This window comes from Mesoplodon bidens (assembly GCF_964165515.1).
Source record: "Mesoplodon bidens genome assembly, chromosome: 19".
Classification (NCBI taxonomy): Eukaryota; Metazoa; Chordata; class Mammalia; order Artiodactyla; family Ziphiidae; genus Mesoplodon; species Mesoplodon bidens.
Genome location: NC_138179.1, coordinates 11,947,079 through 11,962,893, shown reverse-complemented (window position 1 = coordinate 11,962,893; position 15,815 = coordinate 11,947,079). Strand labels below are relative to the sequence as shown.

Genomic DNA, 15,815 nt, shown 5'->3' with positions numbered 1-15,815 from the left:
CCACAGACACCAGATCCTTTCTTGAGAGTGAGTGGGAGTTGGGGGACGAGTCCAGAGCAGGTCTTTTTAACTGTGCACCCACAGGGGTCTTGTGAGTTTTACACTGGGCTGGGACTGTGATGAAATTAACTTCCTGCATCCATGATGCGCCCTTGGGGCCAGGGGAGCTGGCCCTAGGGTGGGGTGGCAGTCAGGTTTGTCGATTTCTGGGGATGCATGGCCCTTCTGTTGTGTTTGACAAAGGGCTCTCAGTCCAGGAGGCACCGGGCCTTCTCAATCCAGCAAAATTGCTTTCCAGTGGGGGCTCCATGGGGGACCCTCCCTGGGCCCACTGCCTGGGACCACCCACAGCTCAGCCCTCCCTCCACTTGACAGCTCTTTCTTCCTGCCATGGTCCCAGGGCTCTGACTCCGACCTGGGGGCAGAAGACCATAGAATCCCAAGAGGATGGCGCTGGAAAGGCCCCGAGAGAGCGCCTAGCTCACCTACTTCATTGTGTTGATGGGGGAACTGAGGCCTAGACTGGGACATGAACTGGGCCTAACACCTCCAGCACGTGGAGTTCTTCCCATTCTGGGGCAGGAGCAGTGCAAAGGGAAGAGGGAGTAACCCGCCCACCGGCCCATCCCCATGAGACGTGGACATTTGTGCAACAGACACTCTGACTTACCAAGTAAGGCAGCAACTTCGTACGCCTTCTTCTGTTCAATGGTCTCATAATTGAGAGCCTCAAAAAATATATCCAGAACGAGGATGTTCTCTCTGCGGAGGAAATGTCCAGTGTCATACGTGGTGAGAACCCTCAGGATCCATGGGGATCATCTAGTACAATTTTCCCACAGACAGATGGGGAAACTGAGGCCCAGGGAAGTGAAACAACTGGCTCAAAGTTAGAGCTGGTTAGTGGCACAGCTGGGGCTTGAACCTGACATCCTGACTCCCAGCTCAGTGCTCTTCACGGCCCTGGAGGCATATATCAGCTGTCCCCTTGGCCCCTCGTTGCTAACGCCCCTCTCTCTCTGCACCCTTTCCAGGAATCCTGCCTGGCCTCCAGGTCTCTGTGCTCCCAGAGGGTCTGCCTGGGCCCTTATGTGCAGGTGAGCTCAGCACTCTCTTGACAAGGCTTGCTCGCCTGCCTCCCGTTGACGTCCCCTGCCCACTCTGGAGAGGCCCCCAGTTCTTACTGGGATTGATAGCAAGCTTCTAGCGGGGCCCCTACCCCAAATGGCCAAGTCAGCTGCAGGGACCAGGGAGGGTTTTTAGGGAGAAAACCCACACCTGGTTGCAGGTTTTCTGATGGAAGCACCCCGGTTCCCTTTTGCTCTTTTGGGCAGATGTGTGCATGAGACACATGTAGGCAGGAGAAGTCATTACGGCCGGCACAATGTCTGCGACAGCGGTGTCTGACACCTCCTACAAAATTCCCTGGCTCCTTCCACGGCATGGCTCACAATGCCCTCAGTGTCCCCTGTCCTCAACCCACGGAGCAAAAGCTGTCCCAGGATGAGGTCTGGTGACGGTGTGGGCAGGAGGGAGAGGCTGGGGGAGAGGGGCTCTCTCCACGCGGGGCTCACCCAGGTGCCATTCACGATGTCACCCTCTCTTGCCTGGTTTACGGCAACTGCTTCCCACCTGGCTCCCTTCTGCCCACCTGGCTTCTGGTCCGTCCTCTATCTGCCTCCTGAAGGGTCTTCCTAAAACCGCTAAACTAATCCACGTGACATAAAATTAGCATCCAGTTCCTCCATCACTCAGGCTACATTTAAAATGCTCAGTAGCCACATGTGGCCAGTGGCCATCATGTAGGACATCACAGATAAAGAACATTTCCAGAAGGTTCTACCTAAACAGCAAGTGTGAGCCTGTCACTCGTCTGGTGGAAGTTCTTCTGTGGCTGCCTGTCCTCTTAGAATAAGTCCACTCTCTGCGTCCCACCCCCGCCCAGCTCAGCCTGCAGAATCCTCTACCTTGGACACAGTCACCTCCCCCAGCCTCCCCTTCCCCTAATCTTGTCTGCTCTTCACTGCTTTTCCCTGCTGAGCCTCTGCCTGGGACACCCTCTGCTCCTGTGTCTTTCTTTCACTTATTCTGTTAAAAGATATATATATATATATTTTGAGCATCAACTCTGTGCCAGACACTCCACAGCAGAGAACAAAACAAGAAAGGCTCCTGCCCTCAAGGAGCTTCACTTTTGTGAAGCGGGCAAGTTAATTTCAGGAAACACACACGTGAATATAGAATTACACACGGTGGTGTGTGTTATAAAGGAAAACGCCAGAGTGCTTCGAGAGAAAAATGACAGGAGGGGACTAATTTAGTCGTCCAAAGAGATGACGTTTAAATGGAGACCTGCAGAATGAGGAACCAGCCAGGTGAAGAGTGAGAGGAAAGCATTCCAGGCAGAGGGAAGAGAATGTTCAAAACCTGCCTGAAAAACTCCTCTACATCCTGTAAAAACACCTCTGGATTGACATATATACACTAATATGTATACAATGGATAACTAATAGAAAAATGCAAAAAGAAAAACATCTCTGAAGCTTTCCTTGACAGCATCCCTAGGCAAGGGGCGGCCAGCCACTTCTCTTATTACCTGCATCAGCCTATACAGCTTTCAGTTTTGTACTTGTCTCTCCACCAGACTCTAAGCTCCTTAAAGGCTGGGGCTGCATCTTAATCCGCTTTGTCTTCATAGTCTGAGTCTGAGCACAGAACGTGGCCAACAGCAGGTGCTCAATTAATGTCTGCCAAATAGAATTAATTGCTTACCTTGCCCTCTTCCTCGACTGCCCCCCATTTTTTCCCAGTCCGTCCTCCCCCACCTCCATCCACCATGTCCACTTAACGTACGAGATATATTTTTCCGATTTGTTAAATTTCTTCTCGAGGTACTTGGCGGACGTCTTGCTGGGGATCTTCACCATGGAGAGCTCTTTGTTGTAGCGGGTCAGGTTGCAGGGTGTCCTGCAGAGACAGTAATTACTGTCCTTTTCCGCCAGCAGACCTGGAGGGGAGAGGGAGGCAGGGCTTAGCCAGGTGGACCTCCTGGCCCAGAGTAGCCAGGTTCCCGCAGCAGAGAAGTGAGCTGGGAGGAGGTGCCATCCGGGTAAATGAGGGGTGGGGGGCTGTGGAGAGAAGGAGGGCCAGGCTTTTGCTACAGGTTGATGAGGGTGTGAGCTCTCATAGAATGTGCCCACTCTTTCTCTGTTACTCTTGGTCCTGTTTTCCTTCTGCTGCCTTTACTGTTATGTCACCCTTTGTAAATCTTTGAAAAGGCACCACTTTTGGAGAATGGGCTCCAAGGGAGTCCCAGACCCCTCACCTCCCCAGGGCCTTCTTCTCTGCTCCTAGCCTCAGTTCTCATCTACAGAGGGGGCTGTTCTCCAAAGGCAAGTGTGGGAGACCCTTTTATCTGAAACTCTGGGCTCCGCGGTACTCCCTCGGGGGCTCCTTCATAGCCAACGCCCACCTGTTCTGCTCGCTGGTTTAGGACACAGAACTGAGTCTTTGCATCCATTGGAAGTCACTCCTCCTCCTTCCCGCCAGCCCTCCTGGAGGCGTCTGGACGTGTGAGTCCAGAGCTGCTGCACTTAGATCCAGCAAGGGCAGCTGCTGAACAAACTTGAGTCCGGATGATTTAACTACTCTCTGCTTGTCTTGGTTATATATCATTTCCCGGGTCCGGAAGAGGTGGGCACGTGGAGTGGGTCTAGCTTGGGGGTTGCAGCTTGTTTGTGTGATCTCCCTCACTGGAAGTTTTCCAGGGTCGGGGCGTGTGTACCAGCAACCCTCCAGCAGAAGGCAGAGGAGTAGGGGGAACGCACCTGGCTCGACGGAGCATGCAGAAACAGGACAGCTTTGGAATAACCGCTAGAGCGTGTGCGGGGGGATATGGCTGATCTCCTTTGGGGCCCACCCGGATGCTCACTGTCCATCCTCCCTTCATCTCTGCCCGCCCCTCTGCATTCCACAGTGCTCTCTGCTCCCCTGAAACCCACTTCTTCCCTACCCCCACCTCTCTACCTCCTTTCTTTCCCTAGTCTGGTTTCCAGCCTCATCCACTTGCATCGATTCCCTCCCCCACCCCTCTCTCCTTCCTCCTCTCCATCTCCCTCTCCCTTTCCAGCCTCTTTCCCCTCACCCTTCCCCACTCCCCTTCTCCCCATCTCTCTTCTGCACCCGGAAGTTCTCCAAGGTCTTGATCGCAGCCCCTCCCCCATCATTCCATCTGGCCCCGGTACTGACCTAGGGCAGGCTCTGCACACTCCTTGTGTTGCTCAGGGGTACAGAAAGGGGCATCCCCTGCAAAGAAGAAAGACAGGGGGAGGTACTCAGGCAGCAACCCCTCCCCTCCTTGGGCTGGGGGGAGGGATTGCATCCAGCTACCTTGGTACCTAGGCGGGGCGGCAATTCACCAGTGGATGGTCAGAAGGCAGCCATTGGTCAGGGCTGCCTGGGGGTAGTGGGGGAGCGGAAGACCGGCTTCTGATCTGCTCTGTGGTAACGAGACCCGTCTAGCTAACGTCTCCCAGATTGCACAATCTGGCTTACATATGTGATAGGAAAGCGTTGACAGTTCAAGTGGGGAAGCAGTGGTAAGCACCTACTAAGTCCTGGGCATGCATCGTCCCCTTTAACCCACACGGGTACCTTCGGAAATAGGAAATACTGTATCTGTTTCACCCATGAGAGAATGGAGGCTTAAGAATCCTGTTTTCCACACCATTGTAAAGCAATTATACTCCAATAAAGATGTAAAAAAAAAAAAAAAAGAATCCTGTTTTCCCAGGACATCAGAGCTAGCGGTGATGGAGGTGGGCTTTGAACCCAGGTCTGTCTGATCCCGAGGCTAGGGCTCTTTCCAGCACACCACACTGCTGTAGGGGAGTGAGGGCTGCTTTGTTAGTCTCCTCTTTGCTGTGCCCTTAATTCCACATTATAACTGAGATGCCAGTAACAGTGTCATGGGGCGGGGGGTGGGGGGGAAATGATTAAAATCTCTCCTGCTTGCTTTGGGCTCAGGTTCCATGGGGAAACCTCACTGGCTGGTGATCCAGTCTGAGCATCAGGCAGGTAGCATTTACCAGTGCTCAATTCTCTCCGGTCTCTGTAGAAATCCAGAAACTTTTATTTTTTTCTTTTACCAAGTGCTAAAGTTAAAGCCCACCGCGATATCTTTTCCTTACCTTCTCCCTAAACACCAGTTTTTTTCAAGAGCTGAAGAACTGATATGCTTCCTCCTTTCTAATAATAAAAATTTAACTGATATGTTTCCCTTTCTGCTCTGTCTTCTAGGAAGCTCAGAGGCAAGTTTAAAGGTCGATAATTCTAAATTTAGACTGCTAGAGAAATTACTGATCATAATGCACTCATTTAGAATTTAGCTCTAAGGATGTTCATTTCAGCACTGGTTATAACAGAAAACAGTTGGTAATGAACGGAATGTCGGATATCAGGATTTAGCTAAATAAACGAATAAAGTATGATGTAACCATGAAATTGTAGCCATGAAATACAACAGCAAAGTTCCCAGCACATAGTAGGTCTTCAGTCAACAGTACTCTCGATTCCCTCTCCCCATGTGTTAACACAATCACCACTGACGTTTGCAATTGACAAAGCTTTCTTTTTGGCCGCGCTGCGGAGTTTGCGGGATCTTAGTTCCCTGACCAGGGATCGAACCCGAACCCCCTGCAGTGGAAGCCCGGAGCTCTAACCACTGGACCACCAGGGAATTCCCAACAAAGCATTTTTATCTTAGCCTAATTTTATCCTCCTAACCACGAATGATTGTGTTTTATTATTATTATTATTTTTTTTTGCGGTACGCAGGCCTCTCACTGTTGTGGCCTCTCCCATTGCGGAGCACAGGCTCCGGACACGCAGGCTCAGCGGCCATGACTCATGGGCCCAGCCGCTCCGCGGCATGTGGGGTCTTCCCGGACCAGGGCACGAACCCGTGCCCCCTGCATTGGCAGGCGGACTCTCAACCACTGCGCCACCAGGGAAGCCCTTGTGTTTTAAAGATAATGGAGGTAAGAATAGAGAGGTTTAGTAACTTGTACCAGGTCACACAGCAGTAATGTGGAGGAACCTGAGTTAGAAGGCAAGGCCACCGACTCCAGCCTCAGTCAGCCTTCCTTCCATGCTGCAGTACCAAACTCTTCCTGCCCCCATCAGCCCCCCCCACCCCACTTCTACCTCTGACAAGCCAACGGCCCCTAATGATGGCTACATGCATTGTTAGACTGACAACAGAAATGTCAGTACACACGCATTCATTTGCTGGCTGATGGACTCTTGCCTAGCTTGAAAGAGTGCTAGACATTTGGATGCAAGAAGGGAAACATCTGGAGGAAAGCATTAACCATCTGGATGTTTGAACGTGTACCACACCAGGATGTAAGAATTGTAAGCATCCAGACATCTGGACCCTGAACTCTAGGAGGGAAGAACAGCAAACAATTAGCAAACATATTGAACATCGGGAGGAACGTTCTCCAAACACCTGACCACTTCTGGACACCAGGATGCTGCCTTGGTTGCCAGACTGGATGTTTCCATCCGCCCTCTAGGAGTTTGGGCATCAAATAACAGTCTTCCCAGAACAGCATCCTTTTGCATCCTCGTGGAGTGGGTGAAGAGTTTCCCATCAGGGTGAGACATGCGAAGAAGGTTGCAGGTAGTCCTGGGCCCCTGCGGCTGTCCTCGCCTGGCACTGACCTGGCATGTGGACCATGCGACAGTTGCAGTTCTCCACGATGTAGCGGGTCTCACAGTCAATCCGACAGGCAGTGATGCTGTAAACAGGAAAGAAGTCGAGTCCCATCTCCGAGGACCGGCACTCGCCCCACGGCGGGGGCAGGTATGTGAGCTGCAAGACAGGAAGGAGGGGGCAGTGGTCAGCCCCAGAGCTTCAGCCTCGACAGGCCCAGTGGCTCATTCATTCACTTATGCCGTTAACAAACCATTATTGAGAATCTACTACATGACAACCTCAATTCCATTGACCTCCCAAGCCTTCTACTTTTGGCTCCAATACCAGTTTTCCTATCTTATTTTTTTTATAACCTTATAAATGCTGATCTTCTCAAAGTCTCTTACACGGGCCACATCTTCCCACTTCCACAATTTGTCACCTCCCATCTCTCAGCAGCAGAGAAGTGAGAGAAAAATTTGGGGGCTCTGCCTCTGGGGGCCCCTCCTTTCTAGGATTTTTCTTCCCATTTTTTTAAGCTTTTCTGGCAACCCTGAACTCTAGCTTGAGACTTTTTATCTCAATGACTGCTGCTTTCTGCTTGAGCTCTATCTACAATATTCCCTTAGAACTCGACGTGCCCTCAAAGGAGAGGTCAGGTAAATAAATGTGTATTTCATCCAGTGTGATTCCCTTCCTTCAAGGGCTGTATACCCTCCAGTTTCTGCCTGTTTTTAGTCTCTCTCCAATGCCATCAAATAGTACTTTTGAAATATTTTGTCCAGAGTTTATAATTGTTATTTCCAGAAGGGTTAGTCTGATATAAGCTGCTCCACCATTACTGAGAACCAACAGTCTCTCTCTATATTTTAAGACTCATAATATTCCTTTGAGGGGGCTGTTCCTATTCTCATTTTATTCATGATGAAACTGAGTATCTGAAAGGTTAGTAGTCTGTCTAAGATCACACACAGAGTCAGCATATGGACCTAGGAATTTCTGACTCGAATCTTGCCCTTGTATACTGCATTGTCTCTATAGGAAATGGATGAAAGGAGGGAGAAACACTCCAGAGAGGACCTTTCAGAGCTTTTCTCTTTTGTTTTTTTTTCTAACAGCTCCTTTCTTCTTCCTTTCCCATGAAGGCTTGCATTACTCTCTCATCTTTCTTTGGAGTTCATGAGCTGACCAGGCACAGATTTCCTGTATGACTTTGGATAAGTCGCCGCTCTCCTCTGGACCTTAGTTTCCCCATCCGTAAAGAGGGAGTATCTGGGGGTAGGTTTGATAGTCTATGATTAGAATGGATTCAGTCCCCTACATTGCTCAATATTGGATCGATAAGCACACAAACTGGATTTAGGAAGAATTCACAGTGACTTTTGGCAAGACAGGGGGTCTAAAATGATGTAAAATCATTTTGGGAGACTCTCATTTCTTTTTCTTCTTCTAAAACAATTTCCCACAGTGGGTGGACCAAGAATGCAGCTGGTGAAACTCTGGGGATGTGCTACTGTTTGTTCAGGGTCAATCACTTCCCTTTTTTAATACAGAGGTCATGATCCAGATACCATGGCTACCCTGCTGTGGCTGGTTTATCATTTGTTCCATCAGATTTTCTGAAGCCTCACACACCACAGCAGCTGGAAAATCGCAGTGAGTACAGCATCAACTCTTGCTTACCAACGAGTGCCTGAAAGCGGGTTGGAGTATTTGTTTATCCTGGGTAAGTGAAGCCTCAGAGGGACCCTGAAGCACTGTCTTCAAATATCTGAAGAGCTGTCTCAGGGAAGAAGAATTAGATTTGTTTCCTGGCATCCCAAGGGAAAGACAGACACAAGAACAGTTGTCCTAAGGGAAGTGGGGAGGATGATCACATTTATTGATGTTGCAGGCACTGTGGTAGGCATAGCACATGCATTCTCTTATTTAATCCTAAAGAAGGATAAATTCTGTCTCAACTTTCTAACCTGCTACTATGATTCAATGATAAAATCCCTATCTTGAGGGTGAGGTCCCCATCATGAGGGGTGTTCAAGCAGAAACCATACAACTACCTGGCTGGGATGGGAAGAGAGAGATTCAAATACTGCATGTGCAGTTGGAGATTCTAAAATCTCTTAAGCCCTTATATCCAATCACAGACCTTACATCTATAATTTTAATTTGAGAACTAGAGACAGTGGAACAAGTCAGACAGAACCTTGAACCTCACTCTTTCATGGGCTAGTTGTGTGACTTTGAGTAAGTGACAAAGCCCCCATTCCCCAGCCCCTGCTTTTAGCCTCCTCATCGGATTAAATAAGTGCCCAGCAGCTAGTAGGTACCCACCAAGACTTAGTTCCTATCTCTCTCCCCTAACAAACGTCTTCATGTTTTTCTACCCTTTCATTCATTCAACAAATAGTCCAGCTCCACCTCTGCTTTCCTTACAATCTGGTTTTACAGACTAGTGAAACTCCACCCTTTTTGGCTCAAGTGACTTTGCACTGGGTTTACTATATAAGAACTGCTGCCAATGCAGATGTCCAAGTCAAGAGGACACCAGGCTGCTGATCTAGGGCTCTGGAGCTGGGAGAGAGATCTGGGCTGGAGATGTAAATGTGTGTGTTTGTGTGTGGCTTTAGGGGATCTTGAAGCTGTGGGGTGGATGAGCCAGCCCAGGGAGAGAGGAGAGACACCAGGATTGAGCTCTAAAGTGTTCCTGCATTTACTTAACAACTCATCCATCCTTAGCCTTTTTTCTTCTCACTGTGCCATGGAACTGGTAGCCTTGCACAATTGCTTACATTTATGAGCTGAGCAAATAACTCAGAACTTTTGTGATGGCATACCCTGGTGCGTGCCTGTCTTCGCTCCACTGTCTTGAGGCTTCTCTCCACAGTAGTTTTCGTTTTCTAGAGAGAAGTTTGTGTTTGCACCCTGCCTGCCTCGGGACGCCCTATGCTGTTCCTCAGCCACTGGCTTTCCCAGCCTCTTCCAGCCCATAGGTCCCAAGGTGTGCCAGCAGGTGGCGCTGCAGTTAGCCTAGCTGCTCAAGGCGGGTCTCTGTAGTCAGAGACGCTGGGAGGGAGACCGTCTCATAGGACCTTGCCAAGCTCCCTTGGCCTTTTCCTTTTGTCTGCAGCCCACAGAAGCCTTGGCTGGGATGCTCCTAAGGGAGAGATGCTGTGACGATGATGAGAACGCATAGGAATATGTTCATTCTGCTCCTGGAAAGGGTAGAAAAGACCGGAGGAGAGACAAAGGAGGAGGGAGACAAGGAGAGAGGCTCTGGTACCCACCTGGCTCTTTTGTCATGTCAGCCACTTGGGCTTTTGATTCAGGGGCTGGACACGATGCTCTCCTGGACCAGATCCCTTTAGGCTCTGGGATTCCCCTGCAGGTTCCTTCCCAGGGCTGGGTCGGGGTTTTCGTTCTGGCCTGCTTGGCTTCCTTCTCTTCCTCACTAGCCCATCTGGCCGAGGTTCTCTATCTGCCGGGAGCACCCATGTTAGGAGCACGTGCTCTGTGGTCAGACCCAGCTGGGCTGGAATCTTGGCTCTGCCACTTGCTAAGTGGGGGATGTCCTCTTTCTGCACGAGAAGCACCCCGAGATATTAACTACTTCAGAGGGATACTGTGAATTTTGAACATAAGGTACGTGGAACGCAGCTGTGGCCCTTGGCTGACGTCTTCCGGTCTCTGTTCCGTGTCATATGGATAGGATGTGAAACTCAGCCCCTTGTTCATTTCCACAGAAAGCCCACTCACCCAGGGCATTAGAATATAAGGAAGATGTCAGAGTTGGAGGAGGGTCTACATCAGAGCAAAGCTCCTTCACCTTGCCTAAGCCCAGCCCCTCTCCATCTTTCTCCTTTCCTTCCTTCTCTCCCTCCTCCTTTCTCTCTCCTTATGTGCTTTGCCACCCTTTCCAGGAGCAGAATCCACTTATTCTTAAGTAGTTGCATCATCCTCTGTCATCTTGGTAACATGGCAACCACCTTTCCCGTGGAGTCTCAAGGAAAGGCACTTCCCTCCCTAGGAGGAATTCTAAAGCCAAATGTTATCATGTGTTTTTTTTTTTTTTTTCTGCCTCGTTCTGTAACAAGATGAAACATCTCCAAGAGCGGCTGGTGAATAATAGATGCTGAATGAACCAGAGACGATGTTGGCCTCTTTTCTCCCCACTAGGGCGCTGTCTCACCGTGGACAGTGACCAGGCAACAGAGCTGGTCGTGCCTTGCATCCATAACACAGATACTCACTCTGATGACCGGAAACACAGACGCACGCCCCGATGTCCCGTGGTGCACCCTTATTTTCTGTTACTCCTGGAGTCTTCTCTCTGGGATATCTATCTGTGCGTGATTGACCGGGAAGCTAGCATGCAGCAGATTTGACCACTTCTTCTTGATTGTGCCAGAAATGAAACAGAGTGGGTAGCATCGTGAGAGGAGCATTGCTGGGGCTTCCAGGGAGAAGCACTGAGTGTGAACACCCAGTGAGGTTCCAGTGACTTATGTGGTTCCTTGGGCAGGAATTGTAACCTCTGAGCCTTGCTTAGCTGCTCCATAAAGCAAGGGGTCTGGACCAGAGAGCTGCTAAATGCCTCCAGAATCTTCAAAGTTTTGAGTCTATGTGTCTCACTTAATACAAACCGGGATAAAGCGTGGGCAGAGGGGTGGGCAGCTCTCCGATGATCGATCGGGTCTGAACATTTGGCTCACAACGTGTTTTCTTCCCTCCGGGTGTTTGGTGAAACTGATCAAGATGAGGGCAGAGTGGCCCTGGATCAGAGTTAGTGGGAAGCCTTCACTCTGGGAAAAACTGCCTTGAGAGTGAAGGGAAAAAAATCCCCTTTGTGAGCTGTTTTCCAGAGAACATAGTCAGCAGGGGTGTTCAGCTCACTTAGTGAGGTTTCCATGGATGAAGAAGTGCTCAACCAGAGGAAGCTGGCCTCGGGGTGCAGGAAACAGGAGTCGGGGTACAGTCTGGGCTGTTACCAAAGGCTCAGTGGGGCTCCTGTTAGCCCAGCCAGCCCAGTGGTCCAGCCTAATTGAACAAGCATTTCATTAACTCCTACGATGTGCCAGGCACCGGGCTGAGCACTGGGGCTAGAGAGGTGAGTAAAATGGGGGTACCTGCTGTCCAGGGGCTCCTGTTTGCCACAGACCCCTCCTGCCACCACCTTAAGGTGTGTCCCCAGATTCCCAGGGCCTGTTCTCTTCTTCCGCCCCAGCCTGCACAGCTGGGGGCAAGTGGGAAGAACATGGTGCCACCACAGACAGGCTGTGTGGCCTTGGCTAAGTTACGTAACTACTCTGGGTCTCAGCTTCCTTATCTGCAAAACAGAGCTAATTATCTGTAACTCCCAGGGCCTCCCTGAGGGTTAAATGAGACGATAGGTGGGAAGAGCCTCCTGCAGTGTTTCCATGTGTTTGCTGAGTCCTAGGTTTGGGAAGTGCTTGTGAAAGTCCTTCATTAAAGGTATCAGTCGGTGGCTGGTTCCACGAGCCTTTCCTAATCGGCATCTACCTTTTCAGCTACACTCATATCTCTTCCTGTTCACTGGATCTCAGGCCTCTAGTACAGGGGCTGGCATATAATGGGTGCTTGATACTTATTGAATGAATGAGTGAATAAATGAATGAATTGTACCACCCTGCTTTCTCCCAGCCCCAGTACAGAGGATGAGGGCAGGGGGTTGCCCTCACCCAGTCCAGGAGGAGCAAAGGGTCCTCCATGTTGGTCTCCACTGGCTCTGCACTGAGGTGGGCTCAGCACCAAATCACATCTGAGTCCTGGATTAGCTGATGGTAGGTTTTCCTGTGTGATCTTGAGCATGTCACTTACCCTTTCTGGGCTTCTCTGTTCCATCTGTAAGGGGCAGGGCCCTAAAGGTACGGCACTCTGAGAGGCCCCAGGTTCTAGGATCGGTGGCCTCGTGAGGTCTCCCTGCTCTTGGCCATGCCCTGTGATCCCCACCCCCCTCATTTTCCCACCTTCTACTACAAGTACAAACTTCCCCCTGGCCCACCCAGATGGAGGGGAAATCAGAGCCTGCTTGCTTTCTAGCCATAATTTTGGGTTTGATGTTTGTATTGCATCCGGCGGAGTGATTTAAGTGTGTTCACAAATGATTATATTGTGCTTTTAAGAAATACTAAAATCAAATAAAATACTAAAATCAAATCCACCAATCAGTCGGTAACAGAGGCAGCGATGGAGTCTCAGGGGAAGCATGTCCTTGCAGGCAGCACAGAAGCAGTGCGGCACCTGCCCCTCTCCCGCCCCATCCCTGTGGTTTTCGTGAGTGTTCAGTCCCCAAGGTCAAAGCAGGAGAGATAGCACCAGGAAGAAGCAAAAGTCATCGCAAAGAGACTGAGCAATAATAACCCCTCCCGGTTGGAGACCCTGCGGTAGGTGCTTGTAAGGACAGCGTCTCTTTCAACCCACACAATGACCCTGTGTGAGTAAGAACTCCTTGCCCTGAAGACTCACTGTAGACTAATTGATGGTATAGACACCGCTGATATTTGCTGAGCCCTTACTCAGCACCTTACTTGGACTGACTCCTCGAATCCTTACCATAGCCTTGTGGGGTTGGTACTTTTATGATCTCCACTGTATATCCTGGGACATGGAAGCGTTAAAGAGACTCTGGTCATGGACAGTAGGAGGCAGACCTGGAACTAGAAGCCAGCAGTCTACACGTTTACCAATGTGCCGTGCCTTGCCTTGCCTTTTACCGTAGTGGGTGGGGTCCACAGGAAGCAGAGGCAATTCCTGGGTGGGTGGATGGACGCTGCAGCAGAGATCTGGGGATGGGAACATGGGTTCTTCAGAACCCAACATGGGAAATGTTGCACGGAGTCATTGAACAGTTTAGCCCTCACGACAACTTTGCCAGTTAAATATTATCATCCCCATTTTACAGACGAGCAAACTTCAGTAACTTGCCCAACACCACACAGCTAAGAAATGGCAGAGGCAGGAGCCAAACCCAGGTCTGTCTGGCTGCAAGGCTCCTGACTGGGGGTCAGGGAGACGGCCTAATCTTGGCTGTGCTGTTACCCTGCTGTCCTCTCTGGGGGACATAGCTTTTTCACCTGCAGCATCTGGGTTCAGAATAGATAACCTCCAGGGGTAGTAGAGTATAGGGGGTGCTCTATAAGGCAAACCAGATGACTGCACCCCTCCCCGCGTCCTGCACAAATGGCAGCCATCACCAATGGATCACAGATGTGGTGTTAGAACTTATCTAAACACTGCCATTTGACTGAAATCAGAACTGAGAGGAAATGTTGTATTTAGGGAAGCTTCATCTGCGGGAACCATCAAACTATACATTGTTAAGTATTCACATAGACTAGATAAGACTTATTATGTACTATATAAAATACAGAATGTGACTTCCCTGCAAGAACGGGAACCACAACCCGCCCTCTTGCGTAGGAGCACCCTCCAAACGGCATTTGGACCATTTGGACCACAGGAGGATTCACCCAATCAGAATTCAGCAACATCCTGGTCCTGCCCTGGGGTCACACACAGAACTGGTTGTGCTGGCTGGAAACTAAGTAGTAGTAGCTGATGCAGCACTTCAGTAAGCAACAAAAATCAGTTTAAAAAGTGAATTACCCATGGTTTGTGACTAATAATAAAATAATGAGGTTATATCCATTGTAAAAATGTCTGCGAGTGGGAGAGAACGTGACAAGAGCAAAAAGTGAATTGTTTATTCAAAAAAGCAAGAGGATCTTTTTCAAAGACTATAACTTGCCTCATTCTAACGTGACTTTCACCTTGGGCTTTGCTGGCTCTAGATATGCCTCTGGAGCTCTACAAGAATCCTTCCAGCTTTGGTGTCATGGGGCAGACAGCCCCTGCACTTTTATTTTCATAAAAATATTATTTTTTTCATTATTATTTTTATCCATCCATCCATCCATCCACCCACCCTCCATTCATCCCTCCATCCATCCATTGATCCATCCACCCACGTTCCATTCATCCATCCATCCGTTCACCCTCCCTCCATTCATCCATCCATCTATCCACCCACCCTCCATCCATCCATCCACCCACCCAGCCCCACATCCATCCATCCATCCATCCACCCACCCACCTTCCATTCATCCATCCATCCATTCACCCACACCGCCCCCCCATCCATCCATCCACCCACCCTCTCAACTCATCCACCTTCCAAGTGTGCAATAAATGTTTGTTTAGCACCTAATCTGTTCTAGGAACACTCCTAGAATGTGAGGCTACGAAGATGAATAAGGCCTGGTTCCTACGACCTGGGGGCCTACAGTCTAGAAAGAACAGACACGCATGTAACAAAGCAAGTGCTATAATGGGGTAACAATGTAGGGGAGTTGTGGAGACACTAAGGAGGGCACGGCCAGACCAGCTTGGAGCGGGGGGATCAGAAAATTCTTTATGGAGGCGGTGGTCACCTTTGAGCTGAGTCTAGAAAGACTGTGTTGTTCATTAGACAGATCTGGAGTGTGGGAAGAGTGCCCTGGGTCCAGGGAACTGCCCAGGCAAAGGCCCAGAGATAAAGAGAGGCCTGGCCTGGAAGGAGAGCCTCACGTAGGGCAACAAGGGGGCATGTGGGTGAGTGTCAGGCTGGTGTGCCTTGCTCCGTGCCCTGGGAACAGCCCCGGGTGACTGAAAAACTCTCCATCATTGTTATGGTGACTCCTGCACCTTCAGTGAATATACATCCCTGGCAGGTACCAGCCCCTGCAAAATTCATGCCCTGCCTCCACTCCCCAGTGTAAGGGCTGCCTTGGCAGAAGAGCGTTCTTAGTGTGTCTGTGCATGCTGACACACCATTATCGTCGCATCTTAGTCTGGACACAATTTCTTGGGCAAGTGCTGTCGGCGCTGGCAGTGTGTTCTCAGCAAATTGCCTTAGTGTGTGATTTGTTGGTTGAAACTGGGGGAGGGGAAGTGTCGCAGGGATGCAGGCGCAGAAGTGGCCTCACCCAGAGGAGGGAGCTCAGAGGCATATGAGCCAGGCCTTTACTCCCAGGCTGACCTGAACCAGGCACGTCCCCATTCAGAGCCTAGGGTTTTCTTCACTCCTTCCAACGCTGGCCCAGCTGTTGACATAAGTATC

General features: G+C 50.1%; 1 protein-coding gene across 2 annotated transcripts in view; it reads right to left on the bottom strand.

Moving 5' to 3' along the window:
• The window catches only part of ASIC2 (acid sensing ion channel subunit 2), a gene marked incomplete at its 5' end in the record, with an annotated part of 988,380 nt that overhangs the window by 7,417 nt on the left and 965,148 nt on the right, over window positions 1-15,815 (bottom strand). For both annotated transcript variants that reach the window (XM_081218213.1, XM_081218212.1), the window contains 4 exons: window positions 671-762; window positions 2,854-3,007; window positions 4,249-4,305; window positions 6,727-6,877. In XM_081218213.1, coding sequence (XP_081074339.1) covers window positions 671-762; window positions 2,854-3,007; window positions 4,249-4,305; window positions 6,727-6,877 — 454 coding nt within the window. The remainder of the gene's footprint in view (window positions 1-670; window positions 763-2,853; window positions 3,008-4,248; window positions 4,306-6,726; window positions 6,878-15,815) is intronic.